Raw genomic sequence first — 26,482 nt, forward strand, 5'->3', positions numbered from 1 at the left:
TTCCTCTTTTCTTTTCTTTCTATTTTATTTTGATAAGACAGAGAGAAACTGAGAAGGGAGACCGACAGACATCTGCAGACCTGCTTCACTTCTCATGAAGTGGCCCCTCTGCAGGCGGAGAGCAGGGGTTTGAACCCAGGTCCTTGCACACGGTAACCTGTGTGCACGTCACCAAGTGTGCCACTGCCTAGCCCCTACAGACACCTATTTTGAACATCTCCCTATTTGCAGTCAAGTACATTAGTAGATTCTAAAACTTACTTTCTCAATAATGACAAGGGTTTTTCGTCTCTTGTCCCGAACCTGCTTTTCTTTTGTCTCCTGAAAAAAAGACAAACTATTACATGTGAACCCCCATCTGTTAAAAACAACTCAGTGTGCATTTACTCCTATCTGTGACAATTACACTAGAAGAGAATCCTTTTTTTTTTTTTTTTTTTTTGCCTCCAGGGTTATCACTGGGCTCAGTGCCCGCACGCTACAGATTCATAGCTCCTGTGGCCATTTTTTAAAAATTGTTTTGGATAGGACAGAGAGAAATCGAGAGAGGACGGAAGACAGAAGGGGAGAGAAAGACACCTGCAGACCTGTTTTACCGCTTGTGAAGTGGGAGCTGGGGGCTCTAACTGGGATCCTTGCATGGGTCCTTGAACTTAGAATCCTGACTCTTTATACCGGGATCTCTGCACTTGTGCAGAAAGCCAGGGTGCCACGGGTGACCAAGGGGTTAGGGGGTGAGAACTCCTGATTAGACTCAACTTTACCATGCCCGATCTCACTTCAGTGCCCACAAAGGACACAGTGCTCAACTGCGCGGTGCTGCTGACACTTACGTCATCTTCACTCCGAGACGTCACAACAGCATCAATCATTTTCCGGGGATTATTCACACTAGAGACAGTGAGTTTTCCCAAAGAACCTTCAAACTGCACTACAAGGACAGGGGGGAAAATTGCAGCAAATCAAAACTGAGCAGAGCACAGGCAAGGCAGCTTTCAAAGAAAATCTTCACTCAGAGCCCAACAATTCACTCAAAAAGCAACAGATTATTTCAGATTAGACAAAATCTCTTAACTGAATCTATCTTTTCCCATTTATATATCTTGTAATGATAATCACATAACTCCTTTCCTAGCTCTACTTCTGTGTTCTTTTATTTTTTAATATTTATTAATTAATGAGAAAGATAAAAGGAGAGAGAGAAAGAACCAGACATCACTCTGGTACACGTGCTGTCACGGATTGAACTCCAGACCTCCTGAGAGTCCAATGCTTTATCTACTGCGCCACCTCCAGATCACTATTTTATTTATTTATTTATTTAGGCTCCAGGGTTATTGCTGGGGCTCAGTGCCTGCACTACAAATCCACTGCTCCTGGAGACCATTCTCCTCATTTCTGTTGCCCTTGTTGCGTTTGTTGTAGTTGTTATTGTCATAGCTGTTGTTGGATAGGACAGAGAGATATTGAAGAGGGGAGACAGAGAGGGGGAGAGAAAGAGACACCTGCAGACCTGCTTCACTGCTTTCGAAGCGAGCCCCTGCAGGTGGGGTGCTGGGGGCTCGAACCGGGATCCTTACGCCATATGTGTTTAACCTGTTGTGCTACCGCCCAGTCCCCTGACCACTATTTTATTTATTTATTAATTTGCCTCCAGGGTTATCATTGGGGCTCAGTGCCTGCGGTATGAATCCACTGCTCCTGGAGGGTATTTTTTCCCTTTTGTTGTCCTTATTATCGATGTCATTGTTCTTGGATAGGACAGAGAGAAATCAAGAAAGGAGGGGAAGACAGAGAGGAGGAGAGAAAGATAGACACCTGGAGACCTGCTTCACCACCTGTGAGGTGACCCCCTGCAGGTGGGGAGCCAGGGACTCGAATGGGGATCCTTACACCAGTCCTTGCGCCTCGTGCCATGTGTGCTTAACCTGCTGCGCTACTGCCTGACCCCCTTTATTTATTTTTTAAGTACTGTTATGATCTTTATTTACTGGAGGCATCCAGAGGGGAGACAGAAAGGAAGCGAGACATCTGCAAATCTGCTTTACCGCTAGTAAAACATCCCCCTGAACCTGGGTCCTTGTGCACTGTAATGCGCGTAGCTCTACCAGGTGCGCCACCACCCGGCCCCCCAATTCAACTTTTAGAAGTCTTTTGTAATTTATAAAAAGAACTACGGAATCTTGAATAGAAAAGGGTCTAAAATTTCATGTCAGGCTGGGGATAACAGGTATGCAAAAGATTTTCATGCCTGAGGCTCAGAGGTCCCAGGTTCAATCCCCAGCACCACCATATGCCAGAGTTGAGCAGGGCTCTGGTGTCTGTCTCGCTTGTAAATAAGTAAAATTGAAACAAGTAAGATATCATGTCAAACCAGTCACTCCAGATTTTAGCACAAAGACTGCTCTCTGGATTTAAGGACACTGCTCCTTTACATATCAAGCAATTCCATCCTTTCTGTTTTCTCATTTCCTCATCTGATTTCTCATATGACAGATGTGGAGATCGGGCCGCCCTTACCTGGCTTGTACGCATGCTCCAGCCTGGCCACCTGAGGGGTGATGAGCTTTGTGCGCTCTTTTTTAGGGCCGTCGCCTTGTAGTTCCTCAGCAGCTGACAGTTTCTCCAGTTTTTCAAAGTAATTCTATAATTGGGCAGGGAAGACAGCATAATGGTTATGCCAAGAGACTTTCATGGCTTTGGAGTCCCAGGTTCAATCCCCCACACTGTCATGAGCCAGAGCTGAACAGTGCGCTGGTAAAAATAAATAAATAAATAAATAAATAAATAGTAATTCCAGACACAGAATGTTGTTCATCATTTAAAAAACAAAAATGGATGCTAATGATAGTAAGACAACTAAACTAAGCATTTATCAGATTACTATACATTTACCTGTACCCTATCAGTGGACCCCTTCCCCAGTCACAATAAAGTAATTTTATAAGAAATTTCAGGGCTAGGGAGATAGTATAATGGTTATGCAAAAGGCTCTCATGACTGAAGTTTAGAGTTCCCAGGTTCAATCCCTTAGCACCACCATTAACCAAAGCAGAGCAGTGCTCTGGTCTTGGGTGTCCGTCTTAACCAAAATAACGCAAAACTACACACACGCACACACATATACATGATGTGTTATTGTTAAAATAGAATGACAAAACAGGGAGGGGGTAGATAGCATAGCGGTTATGCAGAGTCTCTCGTGCCTGAAGCTCCAAAGTCCCAGGTTCAATCCTCTCCATCACTGTAAACCAGAGCCGAGCAGTGCTCTGGTAAATAAACAAAATAAATAAATTAATTAAAAACAGAATGACAGAACAGAATCCAGGCTTAGTGGTTCAGTAAATGATCTCTATTGTCAGAATACTGGACTCGCAGGCCTGAGGATCTCAGAGTGGAATGTACCCACCGAGCACACTGGCTTGCCTCTCTCGCTTTTTCTGCTTCATGAGAAACAAAACTGTTTCTCCTGTTTAACAGAAACAACACAAATCCCAACCTTCAAAAACCTGTTAACGGAAAGCAGACTGCTGACAATACTCAACGGACAGAGTCAGATTTTTAAAAAAAAGAAAGAAAAAAAAAAAGTACATCTATTTCTTTCACAAGTCAGTGTGAGAAGACCCAGAGTATCACTCTAGCGTATGTAATGCTTGGAACAAACCTGGGGACCTCATACTTGTAAATCCAGAAGTCTAGCACTGCGCCACCTCCTAGGTTGTGAAGAATTAAACCAGGGATACAAAACTTTGGTCTAAGAGTCTCTCCATGTAGGAAACAGAAGACAGGGATAGAAGCAGTTCAGTGAGAAGTGTGAGGGCCTTTCAAGTCTGACCAGGGGACAGAATTTGGTTAGGTAATTCTCTCTTTGCTATTTTATTTATTTATCTATTGGATACAGAGAGACATTGAGAGGGAGGAGGAGAGACACCTGCAGCACTGCTTCATCACTTGTGAAGCCCCCCCCCCCCCCCCCGGGTGGGATCTGGGTGCTTCAGCTGGGGCCTCTGGGCATTGTAATATGTGTGCTCTACTGGGCGTGTTATCTATCATCCAGTCCCCTGCTAAGTCGATTCTTTTTTAAAAATTATTTCTTTATTTATTCTCTTTTGTTGCCCGTTTTTTATTGTTGTAGTTGTTGCTGTTGTTGGATAGGACAGAGAGAAATGGAGAGAGGAGAGGAAGACAGAGTGGGGGAGAGAAAGACAGAGACCTGCAGACCTGCTTCACCGCTTGTGAAGTGACTCCCCTGCAGGTAGGGAGCCGGGGGCTCGAACCGGGATCCTTCCACCAGTCCTTGTGCTTTGCGCCACGTGCGCTTAACCCGCTGCGCTACCACCCGACTCCCTGCTAAGTCGATTCTTATCCATCGGAACATGGTTCTGATGTCAAAAAGCTCCATCTGGGATCAATTCTACTAGTATTATCTACTTTGACTTATTTTGGATATAGACAGCGAGAACTTGGGAGGGAGGAGTGTGAGAGAGGCACACCCCTACAATACAGCTTCACAGCTTGGGAAACCTCCCCCTGCAGGTGGGGACCAGGAGCTTGAACTTGGATCCCTGAGCACTGTAGTGTGTACACTCTGTGGGGGTGCGACACCATCTGGACCCTGTTTACTTTTTATTTCACAGGAGGGGGGTTAGTACTGTCTGGCTGGCATAAATGGTATTGGACACTGAATGTGGGGGCCTCATGAATGCATGCAAATCTCATGTTCTACCACTGAGCCACCCCTCCTGTTTTTTTTCTTTGCCTCCAAGGTTATTGCTGGGGTTCGGTGCCCACACCATGCATCCACTACTCCTGGAGGCTATTTTTTCCCATTTTGTTGCCCTTGTTGTTTAACGTTGTTGTAGCTATTAGTGCTGTTGTAGTTATTGATGTTGTTGGATAGGACAGAGAGAAATGGAGAGAGGAGGGGAAGACAGAGAGAGGGGGGAGAGAAAGACAGACACCTGCAGACCCGCTTCACCGCCTGTGAAGCGACTCCCCTGCAGGTGGGGAGCCAGTGGCTGGAACCAGGATCCTCACGCCGGTCCTTGTGCTTTGCGCCATGTGCACTCAACCTGTTGTGCTACCTACCACCCGAGTTAAAATATTATACACTTGTGGGCTGTAGTGGTTCCAACATTTTATGGTATCAAACACGTTTGGGAAATGCCTTTGCTGGGGGAGGGGGACAGACTGCTCTCTTTCTGAGTAGCACAGAACGCTGACCTGGTAATAAAAGTCATCCAGGTAGGGATCAGTGCTCTGCAGCTGCATCATCTGGATCTTAGCCACCCAGTCCTTTTCCCGCTGCAACATGAGGTTGGCATACGGGTCCTTCCGGAGATGGTCTTGGTGGCTGCTCCGATGACTTCCTCTGTCTCCTGCGCCGTTGAGATTCCGGTGCTGACTGCAAAAGAAACACACACCACGTTCACTCAAGTGGGGACATCTGTTACACCATGTAACAGCAGAGATATTGTCGGTCTGAATACAAAGTGTAATTGTAGTACACCAGGCCAATTAAAAAACGACTTCCCTTTGCTTGTGTTTGAAGATGATTAAAAACTTGAAATCTTTCTCTTTTTTTTTTTGCCTCCGGGGTTATTGCTGGGGCTCAGTGCCTGCACCATGAATCCACTGCTCCTGGAGGCCATTCCCTGCCTTCCCCCTTTTTTGTTGCCCTTGCTGTTGTAGCCTTGTTGTGGTTATTATTGTTATTGTTGATGTCCTTCGTTGTTGGATAGGACAGAGAGAAATGGAGAGAGGAGGGCAAGACAGAGAGGGGGAGAGAAAGATAAGACACCTGCAGACCTGCTTCACCGCCTGTGAAGCAACTCCCCTGCAGGTGGGGATCCAGGGGCTTGAACCGGGACCCTCACATCGGTCCTTGTGCTTGGCACCATGTGCGCTTAACCCACTGCACTACCACCCGACCCCTGCTGGGGCTTGGTGCCTGCACTATGAATCCACTGCTCCCGGAAGCTATTTTTTCCTTTTTGTTGCCTTTGTTGTTATTGCTGTTGTTGTTGGATAGGACAGAGAGAAATAGAGAGAGGAGGGGAAGACAGAGAAGGGGAGAGAAAGATAGATACCTGTAGACTTGCTTTACTACTTGTGAAGTGACTCCCTTGCAGGTGGGGAACCAGGGCTCGACCTGGGATTCTTACACTGGTTTTTGTGCTTTGTGCCACATGTGCTTATCCCGCTGCCCGACTTGCCCAAAACTTGGAATCTTAGCAAAATCTGAGAGGAAAGAGCTACAAAATACATAACTAAGGAAATAAAGAATCCGAGTGTGTGTCCAAGAGGTGGCACAGTGGATAAAGCTTTGGACTCTCAAGCATAAGGTCCCGAGTTCAATCCTGGGCAGCACATGTACCAGAGTGATGTCTGGTTCTTTCTCTCTCTCCTATCATTTATTTTCTTTCTTTTTTTTTTTTTTTTTAATTTATCTATTAATGAGAAAGGAGGAGAGAAAGAACTAGACATCTTTCTGATACATGTGCTGCCGAGGATCAAACTCAGGACCTCATGCTTGAGAGTGCAAAGCTTCAGCCACTGCGCCACCTCCTGGGCCACACTCTCTTCTATCATTCCTTATGAATAAATAAAATCTTAAAAAAAAAAAAAAAAGAAAGAAAGAAAGAGAAAAGAATCCGAGTGCTTTGCCATGCGCTCGTCTCTGTGGACTTTTGCATCCGCTCTCTAGTCACCTTACTACGGGAATAGTCGCATCTTCTCCACAGCAGACAAGTCGAGGCTAGAAGAAATCAAGTTGCTGTGAAAGGCTGCAGGCCTGATGGCCAGTTAGAGATCTGAGTACAGGCCAACTTGATTCTAAGTCTTTATACTTTTTTTTTTTCTTCCTTTTTCTTAATAACTCCAAAGTCATGAGATGACTCAGATAACAGAGAACAGCTCGGCGATATTAGTAAACACACACGTACCAACCACCCAACTACAACAGAATTTGCCCAAATTTGTCTTAAATTTCAAAGAGTAATGTTAAAGTTACAAAATCCAGTGCTAGTATGCCACTGAAAACCTTATTACTCCTCTCTGGATTCTGGACTCCAGTTTCCAGTGTCTCTGAATTCCTAGACAAAGCTGTCTATCCTGCCTGTGCTGTGTCCCCCTAAAATGTTGAACTACAAATGTCATTAGCTGGGCATCCGTCTTCAAGTATTTCACAGTCTGTTTTAATGCTCAGCTTTGGGTATCGGTGTGCTGGGGCCTTGGACATGTAAATTTGGTGTGCTACCACTGTGTTAGCTTCCCAGTCCTTCTGTAGTATGTGTGTGTGTCTAGGTTTTACGGAAATAGTTATGCATATATTTCTGCTCGTCTCCTTATTATCATTTAATTGTAAGATAGGAGAAAGACACCAGAGCACCACTCTGCCATTTCATGTGGTGCTGGGTCTCACACATTTAACCTATTACTCACTTTCCTAATTCCTGGTTCTTGTTTAACCACATGCTTTATGACTGATCCAGGCTGACAGGATAACCAAGGGCATAAAGAAAAGCCAAGTTACTAGTATACGATGTATCTGTATGTTCAATATTATTTATTACCAAATTCTCTCCTCTGTTCTTATCAGCCATCATCAGCAACGTAAAAAGGTCATCTCATTTTAATTTGCAGTTTTCTGATTACCAGTGAGCTTGAAAATTTTTTCATTTTTATGATCAGACAGATTTCCTCTATTGGGAATTATACGTTTGTATAGGATGTCTTTTGCTATACAGAAATTTATATATATATTTACCAGAGCACTGCTCAGCTCTAGTTTAAGGTGGTGCAGGGGATTGAACCTGGGAGTTTGGAGCCTCAGGCATGAGAGTCTCTTTGCTTAACCATTATGCTATCTACACCCACCCAGAAATTTTTTAAAAAATATTTATTTCCTTTTTGTTGCCCTTGTTTTTATTATTGTTGTAGTTATTAATTGTTTTGTTATTGATGTCGTCGTTGTTGGATAGGACAGAGAGAAATGGAGAGAGGAGGGGAAGACAGAGAGGGGGAGAGAAAGATACACACTTGCAGACCTGTTCCACCGCCTGTGAAGCGACTCTCCTGCAGGTGGGGAGCCGGGGGCTTGAACCGGGATCCTCACAATGGTCCTTGTACTTCGTGCCATGTGTGCTTAACCCGCTGCACTACCGCCCGACTCCCACCCACCCAGAAATCTAAAACTGTCGGGAGTCAGGCAATAGCGCAGCGGGCTAAGCGCAGGTGGCACAAAGTGTAAGGACCGGCTTAAGGATCCCGGTTCAAGCCCCCAGCTCCCCACCTGCAGGGAGTCACTTCACAGGCGGTGAAGTAGGTCAGCAGGTGTCTATCTTTCTCTCCCCCTCTCTGTCTAACCCCTCCTCCGTCCATTTCTCTCTGTCCTATCCAACAACAGTAACATCAATAATAACTGCAACAATAAAACAAGGGCTATAAAAAGGAATAAATATTTTAAAAAACTGTCAAGACCTAACTGATATAGGGAACTGAACATATTTAACGCATAGTCTGATATGTGAACATCTGCAAATGCCAGTGATATAATAAACACTATCAAAATAGCAGACATAGCCAGTACTTCCTCACGTTCCTCAGTGTTTGCCGTTAGTAACACAGCATCACACTGCTAACTTTAGGCACCAAAATTTCCTATTTTGATACAGTCAAATATACTAGTCATTTCCTGTATGTTTTGTATTTTCCGTATATTATTAGAGGCAAGAATAATGGCTTTAGGTAAAGTCCTAGTATAAGGTTAGTTACTGTGTTTTAAGGATACTTGTGAAGTAAAATGGTCAACAGAAAGTAGTTAAGAGCAAGAACCTGGTCAGGAGTGAGTCAGTCTCAGGGATGAAGACAGGGCTCAGTGTCCGCGCGCATGCCTTGCATGTATGAGGCCCTGGTTTAGTTTCCCACTCCTCCTCCAAATTAGCATTTAAAAAAATATTTATTTATTTCCTTTTGTTGCCCTTGTTTTATTGTCGTAGTTATTACTGTTGTTGTTATTGATGTCATCGTTGTTGACTAGGACAGAGAGAAAGGGAGAGAGGAGGGGAAGACAGAGATGGGAAGAGAAAGACAGACACCTGCAGACCTGCTTCACTGCTTGTGAAGCGACTCCCCTGCAGGTGGGGAGCCGGGGGCTTGAACCGGGATCCCTACGCCAGTCCTTGTGCTTTGCGTCACGTGCGCTTAACCCGCTGCGCTACCGCACAACTCCCCCGAATTAGTATTATCAGGATGACGGCATATATGTGAACTGCCTTTGCTGACAGAATAACCTTTATGCTAATTAAATTCACTAAAAAGTGAAATAAATGAGCAGGACCTGTTACACTGTTAAAATGAAAAGAACCGAGAAACCATAGAGGAGGAGGATGAGTACTTACTTCCGATTCTGTTGCTGTCTCTGATGCAAGAGTCGCCGATGTTGTGGATGGAGGTGAGTGGTGTCTGGTCTAAACATAGGGGCCTGAGATCTAAGGAGAACGGAAAACAGTAACGGATTCTGTCAGTCTGATGATATGAAATGGTGAAAGATGCCGTCAGCACAGAATGCTCAAACAGTTCCACCTAAAGGAATGTGGCAGCCTATTCTGCGGGAATCTTTTACAAGGAAAGACTGCAGTGCTTCTATGTCACCCAGGGGACAATTTTCAACTAGATAATCATAAAATCTGAGTGAATGGACAGTAGCTAGCAGTGTTCTTTTTCTATTTGTTTCTGTCTGTTAAGCAGAAGTCTCGAAACAGATATATGAGTGAGGACCCGGGTCTGAGCCCCTACTTGCAGGGGGAGAATTTTCATAAGCAGTGAAGCAAGTCTACAGATGTCCATCTTTTCCTCCCTTTTCAATTTCTCTCTGTCCTGTCAAGAAAAGAAAGTAAAAGCTTGCCAGGAGTGGTGGATTCACTGTGCAGGCATTAAACCTTGGTGGGGAAAAAAAAAATCTATGTGTCATGGTTAATTTTCTCTGTCATTCTGACTAAGCTAGGGAGTCCACCAATTTGATCAAACACTATTCCAGGGGCTGGGGGTGTGGCGCACCTGAAAGTACACATATTAACATGGGTAAGGAACTGCACTCTGGCTTACAGCCCCCACCTGCATGGGGGAAGCTTCAAGAGTGGTGGAACACTGTCAGAGAAGTCTCTCGGGGCCAGGCAGTGGTTAAGCATACACATTCAAAACTTTGGTCCCCACCTGTAGGGCCAAAACTTCACATGTGGTGAAGGAGGGTTGCAGGTGTATCTCTACCTTTCTCTATCTCCCCTCCCCCTCTTATTTCTCTCTATCCAATAATAAATTTAAAAAAAAAAACTCTCTTTCGGGAGTCCGGCATAGTGCAACAGGTTAAGCACACGTGGCGTAAAGTGCAAGGACCAGCTTAAGGATTCTGGTTCGAGCCCCCGGCTCCCCACCTGCAAGGGAGTCGCTTCACAAGCGGTGAAGCAGGTCTGCAGGTGTCTATCTTTCTCTTCCCCCTCTGTCTTCCCCATCTCTCTCCATCCTATCTAACAACAATGACATCAATAACAACAATAATAACTACAACAACAACAAAAAACAACAAGGGCAACAAAAGGGAAAATTAAAAAAAAAACAAACAGCTCTTTCTACCTCACTCCCTCTAATAAATAAAAAGGAAAAAACATGGCCACTGAGTGGTGGAGGCAGGTACAGTCCCAGCAGTAACCCTGGTGGAAAAAAAACAAAACAGGGGGTCGGGCGATAGCACAGCAGGTTAAGCACAAAGTGCAAGGACTGGAGGAAGGATCCCAGTTCGAGCCTCTAGCTCCCCACCTGCAGGGGAGTCCCTTCACAAATGGTGAAGCAGGTCTGCAGGTACCTGTCTTTCTCTCCTCTCTCCATTTTTCTGTCCTATCCAACAACGATGACAACAATGACAACTATAACAATAGAACAACAAGGGTAACAAAAGGGAATAAATAAATATAAAAAAAAAACAGAACAAAGAACAGGGAAAATAACAACAAAAGCATTATAAGCTAAAGCATTATAATCTAGATGTTACTATGAAGGCATTTTGTAGATGTTATTAACACATAGAATCCTTATTAAGGATAAAAAATACCATTGTTCATGTAAGGCAGACCTCACCCAGTCAGATGACTGCCTTTAAAGTTAAAAAAAAATTACATATATATATATATATATATATATATATGTGGTTTGAGATCGGGAAACATAAGTCCTGCCTGAGTTTAAGATTGCAATTTCAACTCTTACCTGAATTTTCTGACTACTGGTCTGTCCTACAAGATCTTGGACTTGGCAGCCCTCACAAAAATCATGTCCTCATTCTTTAAAATAAATATTGTGGGGCTGGGTGGTGGTGCACTCAGTATAGCACAGACATTACCAGGCACAAGGAGTCGGGTTCGAGTCCTCCCCTTGCCATCTGCAAGGGGGAAGCTTCATGAGTGGTGAAGCAAATACTATAGGTGTCACTCCCCTCTCAAATTCTCTCTGTACTATCAAATAAAGAAAAAAAAAAATCTCTGGGCTGGGAAGACAGCATAATTGTTATGCAAAATTTTCATCTGAGACTCCAAATTCCCAGGTTCAATCCCCTACACCATGAGCCAGAGCTGAGCAGTGCTCTGGTTGCTGTGTCTCTCTATCATTAAAAATAAATAAATTAGGGGGGCCGGGTGGTGGCGCACCAGGTTAATAGCACATAGTGAAAAAAAAAATAGGGAGTCGGGAGGTAGCGCAGTGGGTTAAAAGCATGTGGCGAGAAGCACAAGGACCTGCGTGAGGATCCGGGTTCCAGCCCCCAGCTCCCACCTGCAGGGGAGTCGCCTCACAAATGGTGAAGCAGGTCTGTAGGTGTCTGTCTTTCTCTCCCCCTCTGTCTTCCCCTCCTCTCTCCATGTCTCTCTGTCCTATCCAACAATGACAACATCAATAACTACAACAATAAAACAAAGGCAACAAAAGGGAAAATAAATATTAAATAAACTAAAAGAAAAAAAAGAAAAATCTTTCCATAAGCACACACCTCAGTGCTTGGATTTCTCTACAGAATTCTGACTGATATAATTTCACTGGAGCAGGAACATTCTCGAACCCCCCCCCCCTTTTTTTTTGCCTCCAGGATAATTGCTGGAGCTCAGTGCCTGCACTATGAACCCACTGCTCCTGGGGGCCATATTTCCCATTTTATTACTCTTATTATTGTTGTTATTGTTGTCATTGCTGTTGTTGGATAGGACAGAGAGAACTGGAGAGAGGAGGGGAAGACAGAGAGGGGGAGAGAAAGATAAGACACCTGCAGACCTGCTTCACCGCTTGTGAAGTGACCCCCCTGCAGGTGGGGAGCTGGGATCCTTACACCGGTCCTTGCGCTTGACGCCATGTGCGCTTAACCCACTGTGCTACTGCTAGACTCCCTTGAAACCCCTTTATTATAAAACCAGAGAGTAGATGGAAAACAACTGGGCCAGACTGAAGTCAGCTGGCTTCTCAGCATCTCTAGTTCTATCCTTAGCGTACTGTAGCTACTGTGAAGTGACAAGCACTGTTCGTCTATACATGTAGGTGTTTGTAAGACAGGTATCAAGTGAGGCACAAGAAACTTAAGAAACAAAAGGAGATGGACTAGTACTATGCCGATGTACGCAGGAAGCGCAGGATTCAAGCGAGATGTGACTGACAGAGCCTGTGGTCTTTGTGCTTAGTAACTGAGGATCCACCAACAGCTCCAGAGAGATCACGTGCCCATCAAATTTCTAATCACAACGCCGAGCGTCAATGCTCAAGAGACCCAGCTGACAGTGGTTAACAGGGACGCAGGTTTTGATACCGTAGGTTTTGCAGGTGAGGTCCTGGGCCGGTGGGGTGCTGCTGTGGAGGGGGTGGCGTGGCGGGGGGTGGAGCACTGAAGAAGGCACGGAAGCCTGGTGCTGGAGGAAGCATCTGCCCAACTCGCCCTTGCAGCAGCTTGGAGTTCATGGCAGCAAGTGGGCTACCGACAAATCCAGGGACCCGTGCGAACTGGCTGGGAGACATCCGTCCAGGCTGTAGCTATAAAAGAAAGGGCGTGATCTTAGTTTCTGGTAATCAGCAACTCCTTCTGCTTTTAGCCAAGCAAATGTAAACACTATCTCCATCTATAACTCCCCCCCCTTTGTAAATGAGGATTAACAGTGATTAACAGCAAAATAAGGGGCTGTCATCTAATAAACCTTAGGAAAGGAACAGAGCTCTCTATGTACTGTGCTAATTACAGGCTTACCTGTGCTCCTCCAAGGAGCTGTGCTCTCTGGAGGGGGCTGAGAACTGGAGGGACATTAGGAGGGAACGGGTGACCCAGCAGAGAAGAGTTCTAAGGGAGAGAAAAAAGAAAAAGAAAAAAAAAAACCACACTGTGAATCAGGCACATCAGTCTAAGAAAACTTAATAGAAATGGAGACTAACTTTGCACATAAACTCTCACAAATTGTATAATCAATGTGTTCCTTGAAGGGAGATAGGAGAATAATGCTAGAAATTCTGAAGCACTAGGATCACATAACAGAAAGAAAGACGGAAGCAGCGAGAAACGAGATGATTACTCTGAGTTTAGGGTTTATTTATTTATTTACTTACTTATTCACTTTTGTTGCCCTTATTGTTTTATTGTTGTTATTGATGCCATCGTTGTTGGATAGGACAGAGAAAAATGGAGAGAGGAGGGGAAGACGGGGGAGAGAAAGACAGAAACCTACAGACCTGCTTCACTGCTTGTGAAGCGACTACATTGCAGGTGTGGAGCCGGGGGCTTTAACCGGGATCCTTGCGCCGGTCCTTGCGCTTTGTGCCACGTGCGCTTAACCCACCGTGCTACCACCCGACTCCCGAGTTTGTTTTTTTTTTTTTTTTTTAATTTTATTATCTTTATGTGTTTATTGGATAGAAACAGCCAGAAATGGAGAGGGAAGGGTGGGGTAGAGAGAAAGAGAGACAGACAGACACCTACAGCACTGCTTCACCACTTGTGAAGCTTTCCCCTTGCAGGCGGGGACTGGGGACTTGAACCTGGGTCCTTGAGCATTGTAACACGTACACTCAACCAGGTGCACCACCACCCAGCCCCACCGAGTTTACGTTTTTAAAGACAAGAGTTAAGAAACAAAACAATGAACCAGGTCCTCACCTGGGACTCATAAAAATTCCAGAAATTCAAGTATGGCGATTATAAAACATGGACAGTCTAGGAAATAGCTACTGAGGCCTAGCAGTAATGGTCAGACAGGCTGGGAGAGGAAAACACAGGGCAGATAGAAAGTCACTTACTGGGACACTGCAGAGCTGGTTTGGAGACATCCTCTCACCATAGGGAGCAGGATAACGTGGTGGCATCGGGGGGCGAACATGGACTGGCTTTGGGCACAGAATCTATTAGGATAAACATATGAACAACTACACTCAGTGAAGCCGGTTTTTCCTCTACCTACTCTCCCTCCCCTCTAGTACTGGTAGAGACACAGAACTCAGTGCAAAGCCCTACTTCTAAGCGAATGCTCTTATCTATGGCTTCAGAGGCAGAACCTTTGGTCACCGGCTCTCACCAATACCAAACCATGTGCCACTTTTAACTGAAGAAGACTGAGCTCATTCTCCAGTTATCCCCACCCTTCCATACGACCTGGATACTCTGACTCGCCAATTCTCTCCAAGTGGATATAGTTTGGTAGCAATGAGGGAGAAGGAATGGTAAGAAAGCTGGAGGGGGTGACTAAGTCCTATTCTGGAGCCCCTGTGATATGGCCGCCATGCTCAGCTCTTTCGTGAAACATTGTGACTCCGTTTCATGGGGTACTGGTCCTAACTAGGCCATACCAACACCACCCTCCCCCCATACCTTCCAAATTGGCCTTCCTTTTCAGCTGCTGGTTTCAGGTGGAGGGAAGTCTATGGAACACGACTGCACAGGCTCTAGGGAAAGCAGGGATATCTTAAAGGTAAAAAGGGATGTGGACAGTGCTGTGTGTTCCCGCTCCCCCCCAGCTTTCAGTTGCCTCTCTGCCAATGTTTTGGGCAGCCAGCAAAAAAAAAAAACAAAAACCAAAAACAAAAAAAAAAACCCAAAAACCCCGAAACACTTGAAAGGATGTATACGCTAACTGTGTTTAACTCCCCTCTTTCTCCCCCGATTAAAAGGCAGCAGCAGCAACAGTAGCAGCAGCAGCAGCAGTAGCAGCAGCGGCAGCAGCAAAAGGCGTTAGGGAAATGTGTCTCTTTATTTGTACTATCTTCTCTAATTGACCTTTTTTTTTTTTCCTTTCTTCTAATTAAAAGTCTACCCAAAACTTCCACCCTCCTCCCAGCGTCGCACCTTGTCCAGATAGTTTTGCCCAGATTCCCAACATCCTGGGCTGAGTGCCTGCTCATGACAGGTACCTGCTGGTTGAAGCTGGGTGTGGCCATCTGCTTAGGCGGGGTGCCTATGGGGACAGCTCGGACAGGAGGACTCCCAATGACAGGTGAGGTGGACCGCCTTGGCAACGCGCGCTCAGAAAGGTCGCGGTCGTCTTCTGGGCCCTGGGGAGGCCTCTGAGGCAAGGCATATTCCAAGACAGACACCGTGGGCATTTCCTGTTTGACAAAGTTGGGGGGGGGGGCAAAGAGAGAAAATGAACTTACACGACTGTTTCAGTAATCTCTTTTTTTAATATATATTTATTTTCCCTTTTGTTGCCCTTGTTGTTTTACTGTTGTAGTTATTATTGTTGTTGTTACTGATGTAGTCATTGTTGGATAGGACAGAGAGACATGGAGACAGGAGGGGAAGACAGAGGGGGAGAGAAAGCTAGACACCTGCAGACCTGCTTCACCACCTGTGAAGCGACTACCCTGCAGGTGGGAAGCAGGGGGCTCGAACTGAAATCCTTACACAGGTCCTTGCATTTTGCGCCATGTGCGCTTTAACCAGATGCACTAGCGCCCGACCCCCACTCTCTCTTATTTATTTATTTACTACTGGATAGAGACAGAAATTGAAAAGGAAGGGGGAGATAGAGAGGGAACGAGATAGACACCTGCAGGCCTGTTTCACCTCTCATGAAGCTCCCACGCCCTGCAGGTGGGACCAGGGGCTTGAACCCATGTCACTGCCCACTGTAGTGTGCATGTTTAACCAGGTAGGTCACCTCCTGGCCTGTTTCAGCAATCTCTACGGATGCCCCTCACCTCCCCCCAAAAAACCTGAATTATATTTTAAAGTTCCTATCGGGTGGGTGGGGGTAAATAGCATAATGGTTATGCAAAGAGACTTTCATGCTGAGCCTTCCAAGTCCCAGGTTCAACCACCATCATAAACCAGAGCTGAGCAGTGCTCTGGTAAAAAAAGAGAGAGAGAGATCTCCCAGCTAGCAAAATGTACTCTCTAAAATGTAGTTGTTTTTGTTTTTGTTTTTAAAGATTTTATTTATGAGAAAGAGAGGAGGAGAGAGAAAGAAGCAGACATCACTCTGGCACATGTGCTGCTGGGGATCGAACTCGGGACCTCATGCTTGAGAGTCCAAAGCTTTACTGCGCCACTTCCCAGATCACTAGTTCTGAGTTTTGTTAAACCCACGAATCCACCACAACTGAGATAAAGAACTGCCCAACCCTCCCCACCTCCTTCATACTATTTAAGCCTTTAGTCACTCCCTCCCACCACCCCCCAGTCACTGACAACGCTCGGTTGTTGTCCACTTCTAGAATTCTGCCTAGAACTGACTTAAATTGGAGTTCCATTCACCCCATCTCAACCTTTCCAAAACAGAGCCCAGTCAAGTGAGCACTATGGCATGTGGGTTCAGCCAGCAGTTATAGCCACGAGTGCAGGGCAGAGTTAATGAACACAGTCCTGGCAAGGGACAGATACACTCAGGGAGGGGAGGGCGGCAGCAGGAGAAAACTTGAAACTTTCAGAGATGAGGAAGTTTACAGAAAGAGAAAAATGTTTGATACCTGAGCAAGCAGTGGTTCTCGGATACGTCTCAGAACTTCAGACCCATCCCAGATGCTGGAACTGAGACTTCCTGGTTGGGGCTAAGGAGAAAGGGAAACACACACACGAGGTTTAGAGCAGTGTGGGCTCTCTGCATGATCGGGCTGCTTGCCCCCCCAACCCCCTGTGAACAAGGCTTCAGAAGTCTCTGTAGACAGGCTATCATTGGAAATTACATCAATTTCCCAGGGCATGTGCAATTTCCTCACTATAGCAGACAAAATCAGATCACAAAACTTTTTCTTTTTTTTTTAAATAAAGTATTTTTTTTAACTTTATTTATGAGAAAGATAGGAGGAGGGAGAAAGAACCAGACATCACTCTGGCACATGTGCTGCCGGGGATGGAACTTGTGACCTCATGCTTGAGAGTCCGAGGCTTTATCTACCGTGCCACCTCCCAGACCACCAGATCACAAAACCTAATGACCTGCAAGGTGAAACAGAACAGTGGTTCGAGTGCTCAGTCAGGGAGCGTGGGATCTTAAGCTTGACTGCCAGCATCACATCACATGTGACAGTTCTAGTTCTCTGCCTTTTCCCATCTCTTTTGTTCTCTTCTCTCGCTCTCTTGTGCTGATAAATTAGAACATAAGATCACAACAATTCAACAGTTCACTTGAATTATCACTGCTATATCGTTCTCAAATCGGAGTAACTTACTCACTTGCAAAACTGGCCTGGTCTGCACTGCTGTCATGATTGCTGGGTCCTCCAGTTCATTCTCGATGACCATCTTACTCAGCCGCTCAGCCAGGTTCTCCTCGTGGTCGCCCAGCAGGTCCATCTCATCTTGTTCTCCATTGCCTGTTTGTTCAGTAGCCGCCACTGGCAGCTTCTCTTCCAGTTCAGCCAGGCGCTCATGTGCTTCTTGCCAATCATCATCTACAAGACAATTATCAAAAAGGAATTATGGGATTTGGGCGGTAGCGCAATGGGTTAAGCGCACGTGGTGCAAAGTGCAAGGACCGGCTCAAGGATCCTGGTTCGAGCCCCCGGCTCCCCACCTGCAGGTGAGTCGCTTCACAGGCGGTGAAGCAGGTTTGCAGGTGTCTTTCTCTCCCCCTCTGTCTTCCCCTCCTCTCTCCATTTCTCTCTGTCCTATCCAACAACAATAACAACAACAGCAATAAGAACTACAACAATAAAAAACAAGGGCAACAAAAGAGAATAAATAAATAACTATTAAAAAAAAAAGAAATTACATTTCAGGGGGCCGGGAGGTGGTGCACTGGGTTATGTGCACACAGTACTAAGCGAGAGAACCAATGCAAGGATCCAGGTTCACGCCCCTGGCTCCCAACTTGCAGGTGAAGCAGGTCTGCCTGCAGGTGTCTTTTTTTCCCTACTATTTTATTTATTTATTATTAATGAAAAAGATCCACTTCTTTGCCGTGGGACCCAGGTTAAGAATGAGTTCTGGGGTGATGTTATCATAGCCAGCAGCTGTTCCAGGTTTAACCCTCTTCAAAGCGTCTTCCAGTTCAGACAGTGTAAAGGGAGAGAGTTTTGGAGATGGACAAGATAACTGGAAGTGGGATGACCACTCGTGGGAAATTTCTCTTTTCCAGACTGGGTCGATCTTAGCACGTCCAACTTGAGTTAGGTGACTGGCCACTGAGTTTGGAGATACGAGAGGATGGGAGACGGGAGGGGGTTGGCTACCGGCACCCAGTCTGTGAAGAAGCTTCCAGGCCTTCCTACTTGAGTGGGTGAAGTTCAGACTTTCCGTGAGTTGTTGCCAGCGGGCTTGGTGTGCTGCATCCAGGGAGGCAATGAGATGGTCAGCCACATCTGGGTCGCCCGACTCATCATACTGCTTTAGTAGTTGCTCGTATTCAGCATCAAGACAAGGCATATAGTTAGCACGTCTCCCATGAGGAATGGCTTGGGAAGCTGCTTTGAAGATGGCTTGGCGGAAGCGCCTGTAGGAATCTTCAGAGGGGATAGAGTTAATTGGAATTGCAGGAATAGATTTGTTGGTAAGATCACTGAACAGACGCCAGTTTGCTTTCCGAAAGTTCCATCTTAGTTTCTCCGAGCACAGAGTCAGTGGGAGCTGGAGACCAATGTGGATGATAGCTGGGCGGTGATGACTGTGCGGGAAGATCTTGAGAACTTGTCTCGTAGCGGGAAAGGCTTGGCCGTTGACTGTGCTAATCCAGCACAGGCCGGGTGACGAGTCTTTATTCCATCTAGCACTGTGAAAAGAGCCTGGCTGTTTGGGATCGTATAGTAGGGAGAGGTCATTCGCTGAAGCCCAGTCGGCTAAGATAGAGCCTTCAGCACGAGTGGAGGAATATCCCCAGTCTTGGTGATGACTATTAAAGTCTCTATTAAACCGGGAACAGCTGCTGGCTATGATAACATCACCCCAGAACTCATTCTTAACCTGGGTCCCACGGCAAAGAAGTGGCTCGCTTCATTCCTGTCCCACATCTTGGAATCTGAGTCTATGCCCAAAGTTTGGCGTCGTGCGAAGGTAATAGCGGTTTTGAAACCAAAGAAAGACCCAACACTGGCCGCCAGCTATAGACCAATTTCTCTCCTCTCCGTGTGTTACAAACTCCTTGAGAGGCTGCTTCTGTCACGTATTTCTCATCTTACAGAGAAATTCCTATCACCCGCCCAAGCTGGTTTCCGCCCAGGAAGATCTACCTGCGAACAAGCCCTGGCCCTCTCAACTTACATTGAAAATGGATTCCAGAAGAATTTAAAGATGGGTGCTGTCTTTGTTGATCTCACAGCAGCCTATGACACGGTCTGGCACCGTGGTCTCCTAGTCAAGATCTCAAGACGCCTGCCTCTATGGGTGGGCAACACTATATCGTTTCTTCTCCAAAACAGAAGATTCCGGGTGCATCTGGGTGAGAAGTCTAGCAGATGGAGACTTGTCTCAAGTGGCCTCCCCCAGGGCTCTGTTCTGGCTCCTACGCTATTTAATATTTACATCAATGACCTTCCAGAAACTTCTTCAAGGAAGTTCATCTACGCCGATGACAACTGCTGTGCAACTCAGGCATCCAAGTTCGACATCCTCGAGGAAACACTCATGAAAGACATGTCCCTGATATCTGATTACTGTAAAAAATGGCGACTAATCCCTAGCACTGCAAAAACGGTATCATGTTTTCCATCTACACCATGCCTCGGCCTCACGTGAGCTTAATGTGCAGCTTGGCGGTACGAGAATCCGGCATGAAGCCCAGCCAGTCTATCTTGGCGTTACTCTCGATCGCACCCTGTCATTTCACAAACATCTCATAAAAACTGCAGCAAAGGTGGGCGCGAGGAATCACATCATTGCAAGACTGGCCAGCTCCTCATGGGGCGCGAGCGCTTCCACACTACGATCATCCTCTCTGGCATTATGCTATTCCACTGCAGAATACTGTGCCCCAGTATGGTTCCGTAGCCCCCATGTCCACTTGGTCGATTCCAAATTATATTCCTCCATGAGGATAATTTCTGGAACCATCCGTTCCACCCCGGTTCCATGGCTGCCAGTTCTTAGCAACATCGCCCCACCAGATATTCGTCAGGATGCGGCATCATCTAAGTTCATTTCCCACGTCTATGCTCAACCGGACCTGCCAATATACGCGGATATCTTTGCCCACCCTGTCCAACGCTTGACGTCTCGTCACCCAATCTGGTCCCCTACGCCTACACTGAACTTCTCTGTTCCAGTCTCTTGGAAACAGAGTTGGCAGTCAGCTGAGGTCAAGAACAAACACCTCATCACAGACCCCTGCGAGCGTCAACCCGGCTTTGACCTAGCACGTTATGACTGGGCCCTCCTCAATCGCTATCGAACAGGCCATGGCCGGTGCGCCGCTATGTTCCATCGCTGGGGAGCCAGAGACGACCCGAACTGCCCCTGCGGCTCCAGACAGACTATGACCCACATAGTCAACGACTGTCACCTCTCCAGATTCAAAGGAGGTCTTGAAACTTGACATCAGGCTCAACCTGACGCTGTTGACTGGCTACGGAAGAAGGGCAAACGCTAGAAGAAGAAAAATGAAAAAGATAGGTGGAGAGAGAGAAAGAGCCAGACATCACTCTGGTACACATGCTGCTGGGGATTCAACTCAGGACGTCATGCTTGAGAGTTCAATTCTTTATCCACTGCACCACCTCTCAGACCACAGGTGTCCTCCAGCTTTCTCTCTTCCTCTCTACGCCCCCCCCCCCATTTCTATCTGTCTCAATCAATCAAATGGAAAAAAATGGCCACCAGGAGCAGTGAATTTGTAGTGCTGGCACCAAGCCCCAGCAATAACCCTGGCGTGGAAGAATAAATAAATGAAAAATAAGGACAGCAGCTCAGCTATCTACAGCGCCAGCTTCTGCTAGTGCTACGGCATTTCCCCATGCTGCCGGGGCGACGCCTGAGCCGCTGTGCGCATGCCCAGATAGCCACTCTTCCCGAGAAGACAGTGTTCCAGTCCAGGAATCAGTTTTTATGAAATTCTTTTTCTTTCTTTTTTTTTTTTCTTTTTTTGAAATTCTTCTATTAACAAAATGAACAAGGAGCCAGGCAGTGAAGCACCTGGTTGACAGCATACATTACAGAGCACAAGGATTTAGGTTCAAGCCCTCCTGGGTCTCTGCCTGCAGGCAGGAAGCTTTTTAAGTGTTTAAGCAAGGCTGTAGGTGTCTGTCTTCTGTCTCTCCCCTAATTTCTGTCTCTATTTAAAAATAAAAAAGGTCTCAGCCATTAAATTTTCAACTGGATTCACTGAAATTAAATTTTTACTTGGAGACATATATCAAAGCTTAAAAAGGACCCAGGGACCTGAGCTTTTCCCTATTAGGAACAAACATCACACAAGGGATAAAATCCAATCAGTAGTTGCCACCTGGAATGCTGAAACCGATTTCTTTTTCTCTTAAAATCGATTTCTAAACCGGTGTCAGAGATGCACACTCCAGCCTGCCGTTTTGAGGCTCTACTATATTTCAACAAAAGCTGTAAAGGAAAGTTCTGCCACATTGCTTTCTCTTAGCTTATAATCTTTATCTCCCCCCCCTTGTTGCCCTTGTTTATTGTCGTCGTTATCACTGTTGTTACTGCTGTCATTGTTGTTGGATAGGACAGAGAGAAATTGAGAGAGGGAAGAGAAGACAGGGGGGAAAGAGAAAGAGAGACAAAAACCTGGAAGCAATTGAGATGTCCAACAACAGATGAGTGGCTGAGCAAGTTGTGGTCTATATACACACAAAAGAATACTACTTAGCTATTGTGAATAATGAATTCTGGGAGTCCGGCCGCAGTGCAGCAGATTAAGGGTATGTAGCGCCAAGCACAAGGACTGGCGTAAGGATCCTGGTTCGAGCCCCCGGCTCCTGCGGGGGGGCTCACTTCACAAGGGTGAAGCAGGTCTGCAGGTGTCTGTCTTCACGTTATATGCACTCAACCCACTGCGCCACTGCCCGGCTCCCAATCTTTATCTTTCTTCCAAGTCTTTGCGCACGTATTGATTTTAACCTACTAATATTTCCTCAGTATCCATTCTAAGATGCACTTAAACTTCGAGAGCTTGAGATCCAACAGTGCACACGGCGGGCAAGGAATCCTGTCTTTATGCAGTTTTTTTTTTTCTCTCTCAAGGCAGGGAAGAGACAAGAGATATTAAACAATAAATGTAATTAAGAGAATGACATCTGCACAGAAGATGAAAAGCTACAGGAATATGGAGCAAAGGTTGAGCACATTAAGAACTGTAAACGGGGGTGGGGGGTCCGGGTGGTGGCGCACCTGGTTATGTGCACACACTGCAGTGCGCAAGGACCAGGGTTCAAGCCCCCGGTCCTCACCTGCAGGGGGAAAGCTTAACAGGTAGTGAAGCAGGGCTGCAGGTGTCTCTCTGTCCCTTTCCCTCTTTATCTTCCCTTGTCTCCATTTCTCTTTGTCCCTATCCAATAACAAATAAATATCTTTGAAAAACAATAATAATAAAAAAGAACTGTAAACGGGACTGGTTGGAGACAACTCGCTGGGAGAGTGTCGCCTGAGCAAAGCTTCAGAAGAGAAGCCAGCCGCGGGGTGTCTGGCAGAGACACAACTGTATTAAGGGCTTCCGACGACGAGGACCAACTTTGAGAAAAGCGAGGACTTTGTTTGGACTGCAGACGGGGAGAAGGGAGAAGACAGCAATGCAGGGGCAGGGAGCGCCTTCTGGGTCACTCTGACTGACATGGGGAGGTCACTCAAGGTCATGATGCGAGCTGATATTTTGAGAGATATTCTATTCTGCACTTGAAAGAGACTTGGGCTGCGAGGAGGGCTGCCAGGCTGGCTGTAGCAGCCTGTGTGTTCTGGCCCAGTGCCAGGGCCTCTTCTATTTGAACTGTTCCTCCCTGCCTTCAACCTGCAGCCAGCACTAGCTTGCTTTCTCATGTTTAGGCTGGCACAGCATTCTCTTAAAACAGTTTTACTGGGCGGGGGTAGATAGCATAATGGTTATGTAAAGAGACTTTCATGCCTGAGGTTCCAAAGTCCCAGGTTCAATCCCCCATACCACCATAAGCCAGGGCTGAGCAGCGCTCTAGTTAAAAAGTCTTACTGTAACTACAGATGAAAATCTCCAGAAGCCTTTGTCAGTTTCTTGTTCTAGGACTTCTCAGTCTCATTCGTTAGTTTCCAACATAAAAACTTGGACTGTTTTGCTCCTGCCAGCCAGCACTCAAATTCAGACTGGTTCCTGCTTGCTGACGCTCTACCTGAATAAAGATGTCTTCATTTTAATTCTACTTACACATGACCTAAGCACACACCACAAAGCCCAAGCCTCCTTCTGCACGTTTTATTCTTAGCTTTGTTTTGTATGCCCCTTAGAGTTTATCAGAGAGGGATAATGTATAATTTCCCTTTATGACTAAACTAAAAAGCAGGGTGCTTTCAAGATGATTCAGCAGGGCAAACGCAAGGTTCACCATGCACGAAGCTCAGAGAAGCCGAGAAATGCAGATGGTGGGGTTGTAACTTGTTGTTTGTTCTTCCCCGCCCTCTCAAAAATAGTAACAGTTACTAAAATTTGGCTGGGAAGGCCAATCAGTTGACCAGTACATGCACAAAACATGCACAAAGCCTAGGATTCATTCCCTGACACCTCATTAAGAAACAAACCAACAGGGTGGTGGTGGGGGGATGGCATAACGGTTATGCAAAAAGATTCTCATGCCTGAGGCTCTGAGGTCCCAGGTTCAAAACCCCCCCCCCCCACCATAAGCCAGAGCTAAGCTTTGGAAAAAAAAACAAAAAAAAAAACATCCAACCAATCACAAAATTTGGAAAGTGTTCTCTATGATAATCCTCCATGTAAAATTTTTCTATAAACCTCATTAGGAGAAAGGAGAAGGAAAGATAGGAGATGCCGTAAGGAACAAAATAGCAGTTACAAAAAAAAAAAATGTCTACTGGGGCTGGGTGGTGGCAAACCTGGTTGAGCGCACATGTCGCAATGCGCAAGGACCCAGGTTCGAGGCCCCAGTCCCCCCCTACAGGGGGAAAGCTTGGCAAGTGGTGAAGCGGTGTTGTAGGTGTCTCTCTGTCTCTCTCCCATCTCTACCATCCCTTTCTCTCTCAATTTCTGGCTGTCTCTGTCCAATAAATAATTGAACATCACACAAATAGGAAAGCTCCTCATAATTCCAAGGGTGTGCTGAGTTTTTTGTGGGGCAGAGGTCTCATGCACGTGTAATTCCATCATTCCTGTTTTTTTTTTTTCATTTTTTAAAAAAATTTCTTTACTGGGGAATTAATGTTTTACATTCAACAGTAAATACAATAGTTTGCACATGCATAACATTTCCCACTTTTCTATATAACATTTTAAAAAAAATTATTATTTCAGATATACTGAGAGACAGGAAGAGACACCTCAACACTGCGCCACCATTCATGGAACTTCTCGTGGATGCTGTGCTACTGAGTTTGTCCATGTGATACCAGAACTAGACTGAGACTTCACACACAGTGAGCTATCCCCCAGTCCCGTGTTAAGGTTTTACAAACGTAAGCTGTAAGATCGAGCTTGCTTCTTCTTCTTGTTCTTAATGTTCTCTTTGTTTTTAATTTTTATTTATTATTGGACAGAGACAGAGAGAAATTTAGAAGGGAGGGGGAGACAGAAAGGAAGAGAGACAGAGAGATACCTGCAGCCCTGCTCCACCACTAGTGAAGCTTTTCCTCTGCAGGTGGGGACCAGGGACTTGAACCTGACTCCTTGTGCACTGTAATGTGTGTGCTTAACCAGGTGTGCCACCACTGTGTCCCTGCTTGCTTCTTCTTTAAGCAATATCTCTTGGGATATCTTTTCATGTGTATGTGTACACACACACACACACTGCTAATATTTTACTGTTTAGCATTCTATGGAAGATTCTCTTATACTGATGAAGTTTCACTTACTATCTACTGATGGAAATGTGAATTATTTGCAAATTTCCAATATAACAATTAATACTGTAATATGTCGAAAATGGTGTGCAAACTACATGCTGAAACAGAATTCTAAGCTGGTGACTGATGTGTGATATTGCCTGGTGGATTTTATAGGTAACATGGCAGATTTATCTTTTTTAAAAAAATTATTTATTTATTTGTTATTGGATAGAGACAGAGAGAAGTTGAGAGAGAAGGGGGAGATAGAGAGGAAGAAAGACAGAGAGACGCCTGCAGACCTGCTTCATCACCTGTGAAGCGACTCCCATGCAGGTGGGGAGCCAGGGGCTCGAACCGGTCCTTGCGCTTTGTGCCATGTGTGCTTAACCCGATGTGCTATCACCCGACTCCCAACGGATTTATCTTTTAATGCAACCTATCCTCTGTTACCTGTTAACATACCAAAGGTAATATATTGTCTATTAAAGCAGCACAGAGATTACGCAAAATCCTTTTCACTGTCACATTATAAATATTTAGAGTTTGCTGTTTTATTATATAACAACGTACTGTACGTAACACTGGTGGATCCCAAAACTAAGGAAAAGTAAGACTTTCAACTTTATAATTTGGAGGCCAAAGCTCAACCAATAGGTAGAGCCTGGCACCAGCAAGCCTGTGCGATTCGGTGCCACATGGGGAGCAGGTTCCTGGCTTTTCTAACCTTACATGAAACGAAGAAATCACAAACAAACAAACAAACAAGACAAACCCAACCAACCAACCAACCGCTCATTTTATCATGATCAGAACTCTGGTCTATTTTTTAGCAGTAAGATAGATTTACACATGCTATGTGTGGTAAAAGGAAGTAATCACTTTAGATGAAAAGTACAGTAAAGAATTAACAATTTAAATGACCATTTACCTGCAAAAAATAATCTTTTTACCCACTAGGATTTTCTGCTGGGGCTTCAAGCCTACATGATCGCACCATTCCCAGTGGGTTCTCTCCCCCTCCCTCCTCTCTCTGATACAGGTGAGGTAAAGAAGAAAAACCACACCACCAGAGCC

At 45.6% G+C, this 26,482-nt stretch overlaps 1 protein-coding gene across 2 annotated transcripts in view; it reads right to left on the reverse strand.

The window, feature by feature from the left end:
* Positions 1-26,482, reverse strand: part of PATL1 (PAT1 homolog 1, processing body mRNA decay factor) — a 52,940-nt gene that overhangs the window by 14,088 nt on the left and 12,370 nt on the right. For both annotated transcript variants that reach the window (XM_007519504.3, XM_060176249.1), the window contains exons 3-13: positions 17,684-17,901; positions 16,978-17,058; positions 15,421-15,615; positions 14,314-14,415; positions 13,274-13,363; positions 12,842-13,062; positions 9,402-9,491; positions 5,224-5,404; positions 2,521-2,644; positions 834-931; positions 262-321 (exon numbers count right to left, since the gene is read on the reverse strand). In XM_007519504.3, coding sequence (XP_007519566.1) covers positions 262-321; positions 834-931; positions 2,521-2,644; positions 5,224-5,404; positions 9,402-9,491; positions 12,842-13,062; positions 13,274-13,363; positions 14,314-14,415; positions 15,421-15,615; positions 16,978-17,058; positions 17,684-17,901 — 1,460 coding nt within the window. The remainder of the gene's footprint in view (positions 1-261; positions 322-833; positions 932-2,520; positions 2,645-5,223; positions 5,405-9,401; positions 9,492-12,841; positions 13,063-13,273; positions 13,364-14,313; positions 14,416-15,420; positions 15,616-16,977; positions 17,059-17,683; positions 17,902-26,482) is intronic.

The sequence above is a fragment of the Erinaceus europaeus genome, chromosome 17 (genome assembly GCF_950295315.1).
Source record: "Erinaceus europaeus chromosome 17, mEriEur2.1, whole genome shotgun sequence".
In the NCBI taxonomy this organism is placed as follows: Eukaryota; Metazoa; Chordata; class Mammalia; order Eulipotyphla; family Erinaceidae; genus Erinaceus; species Erinaceus europaeus.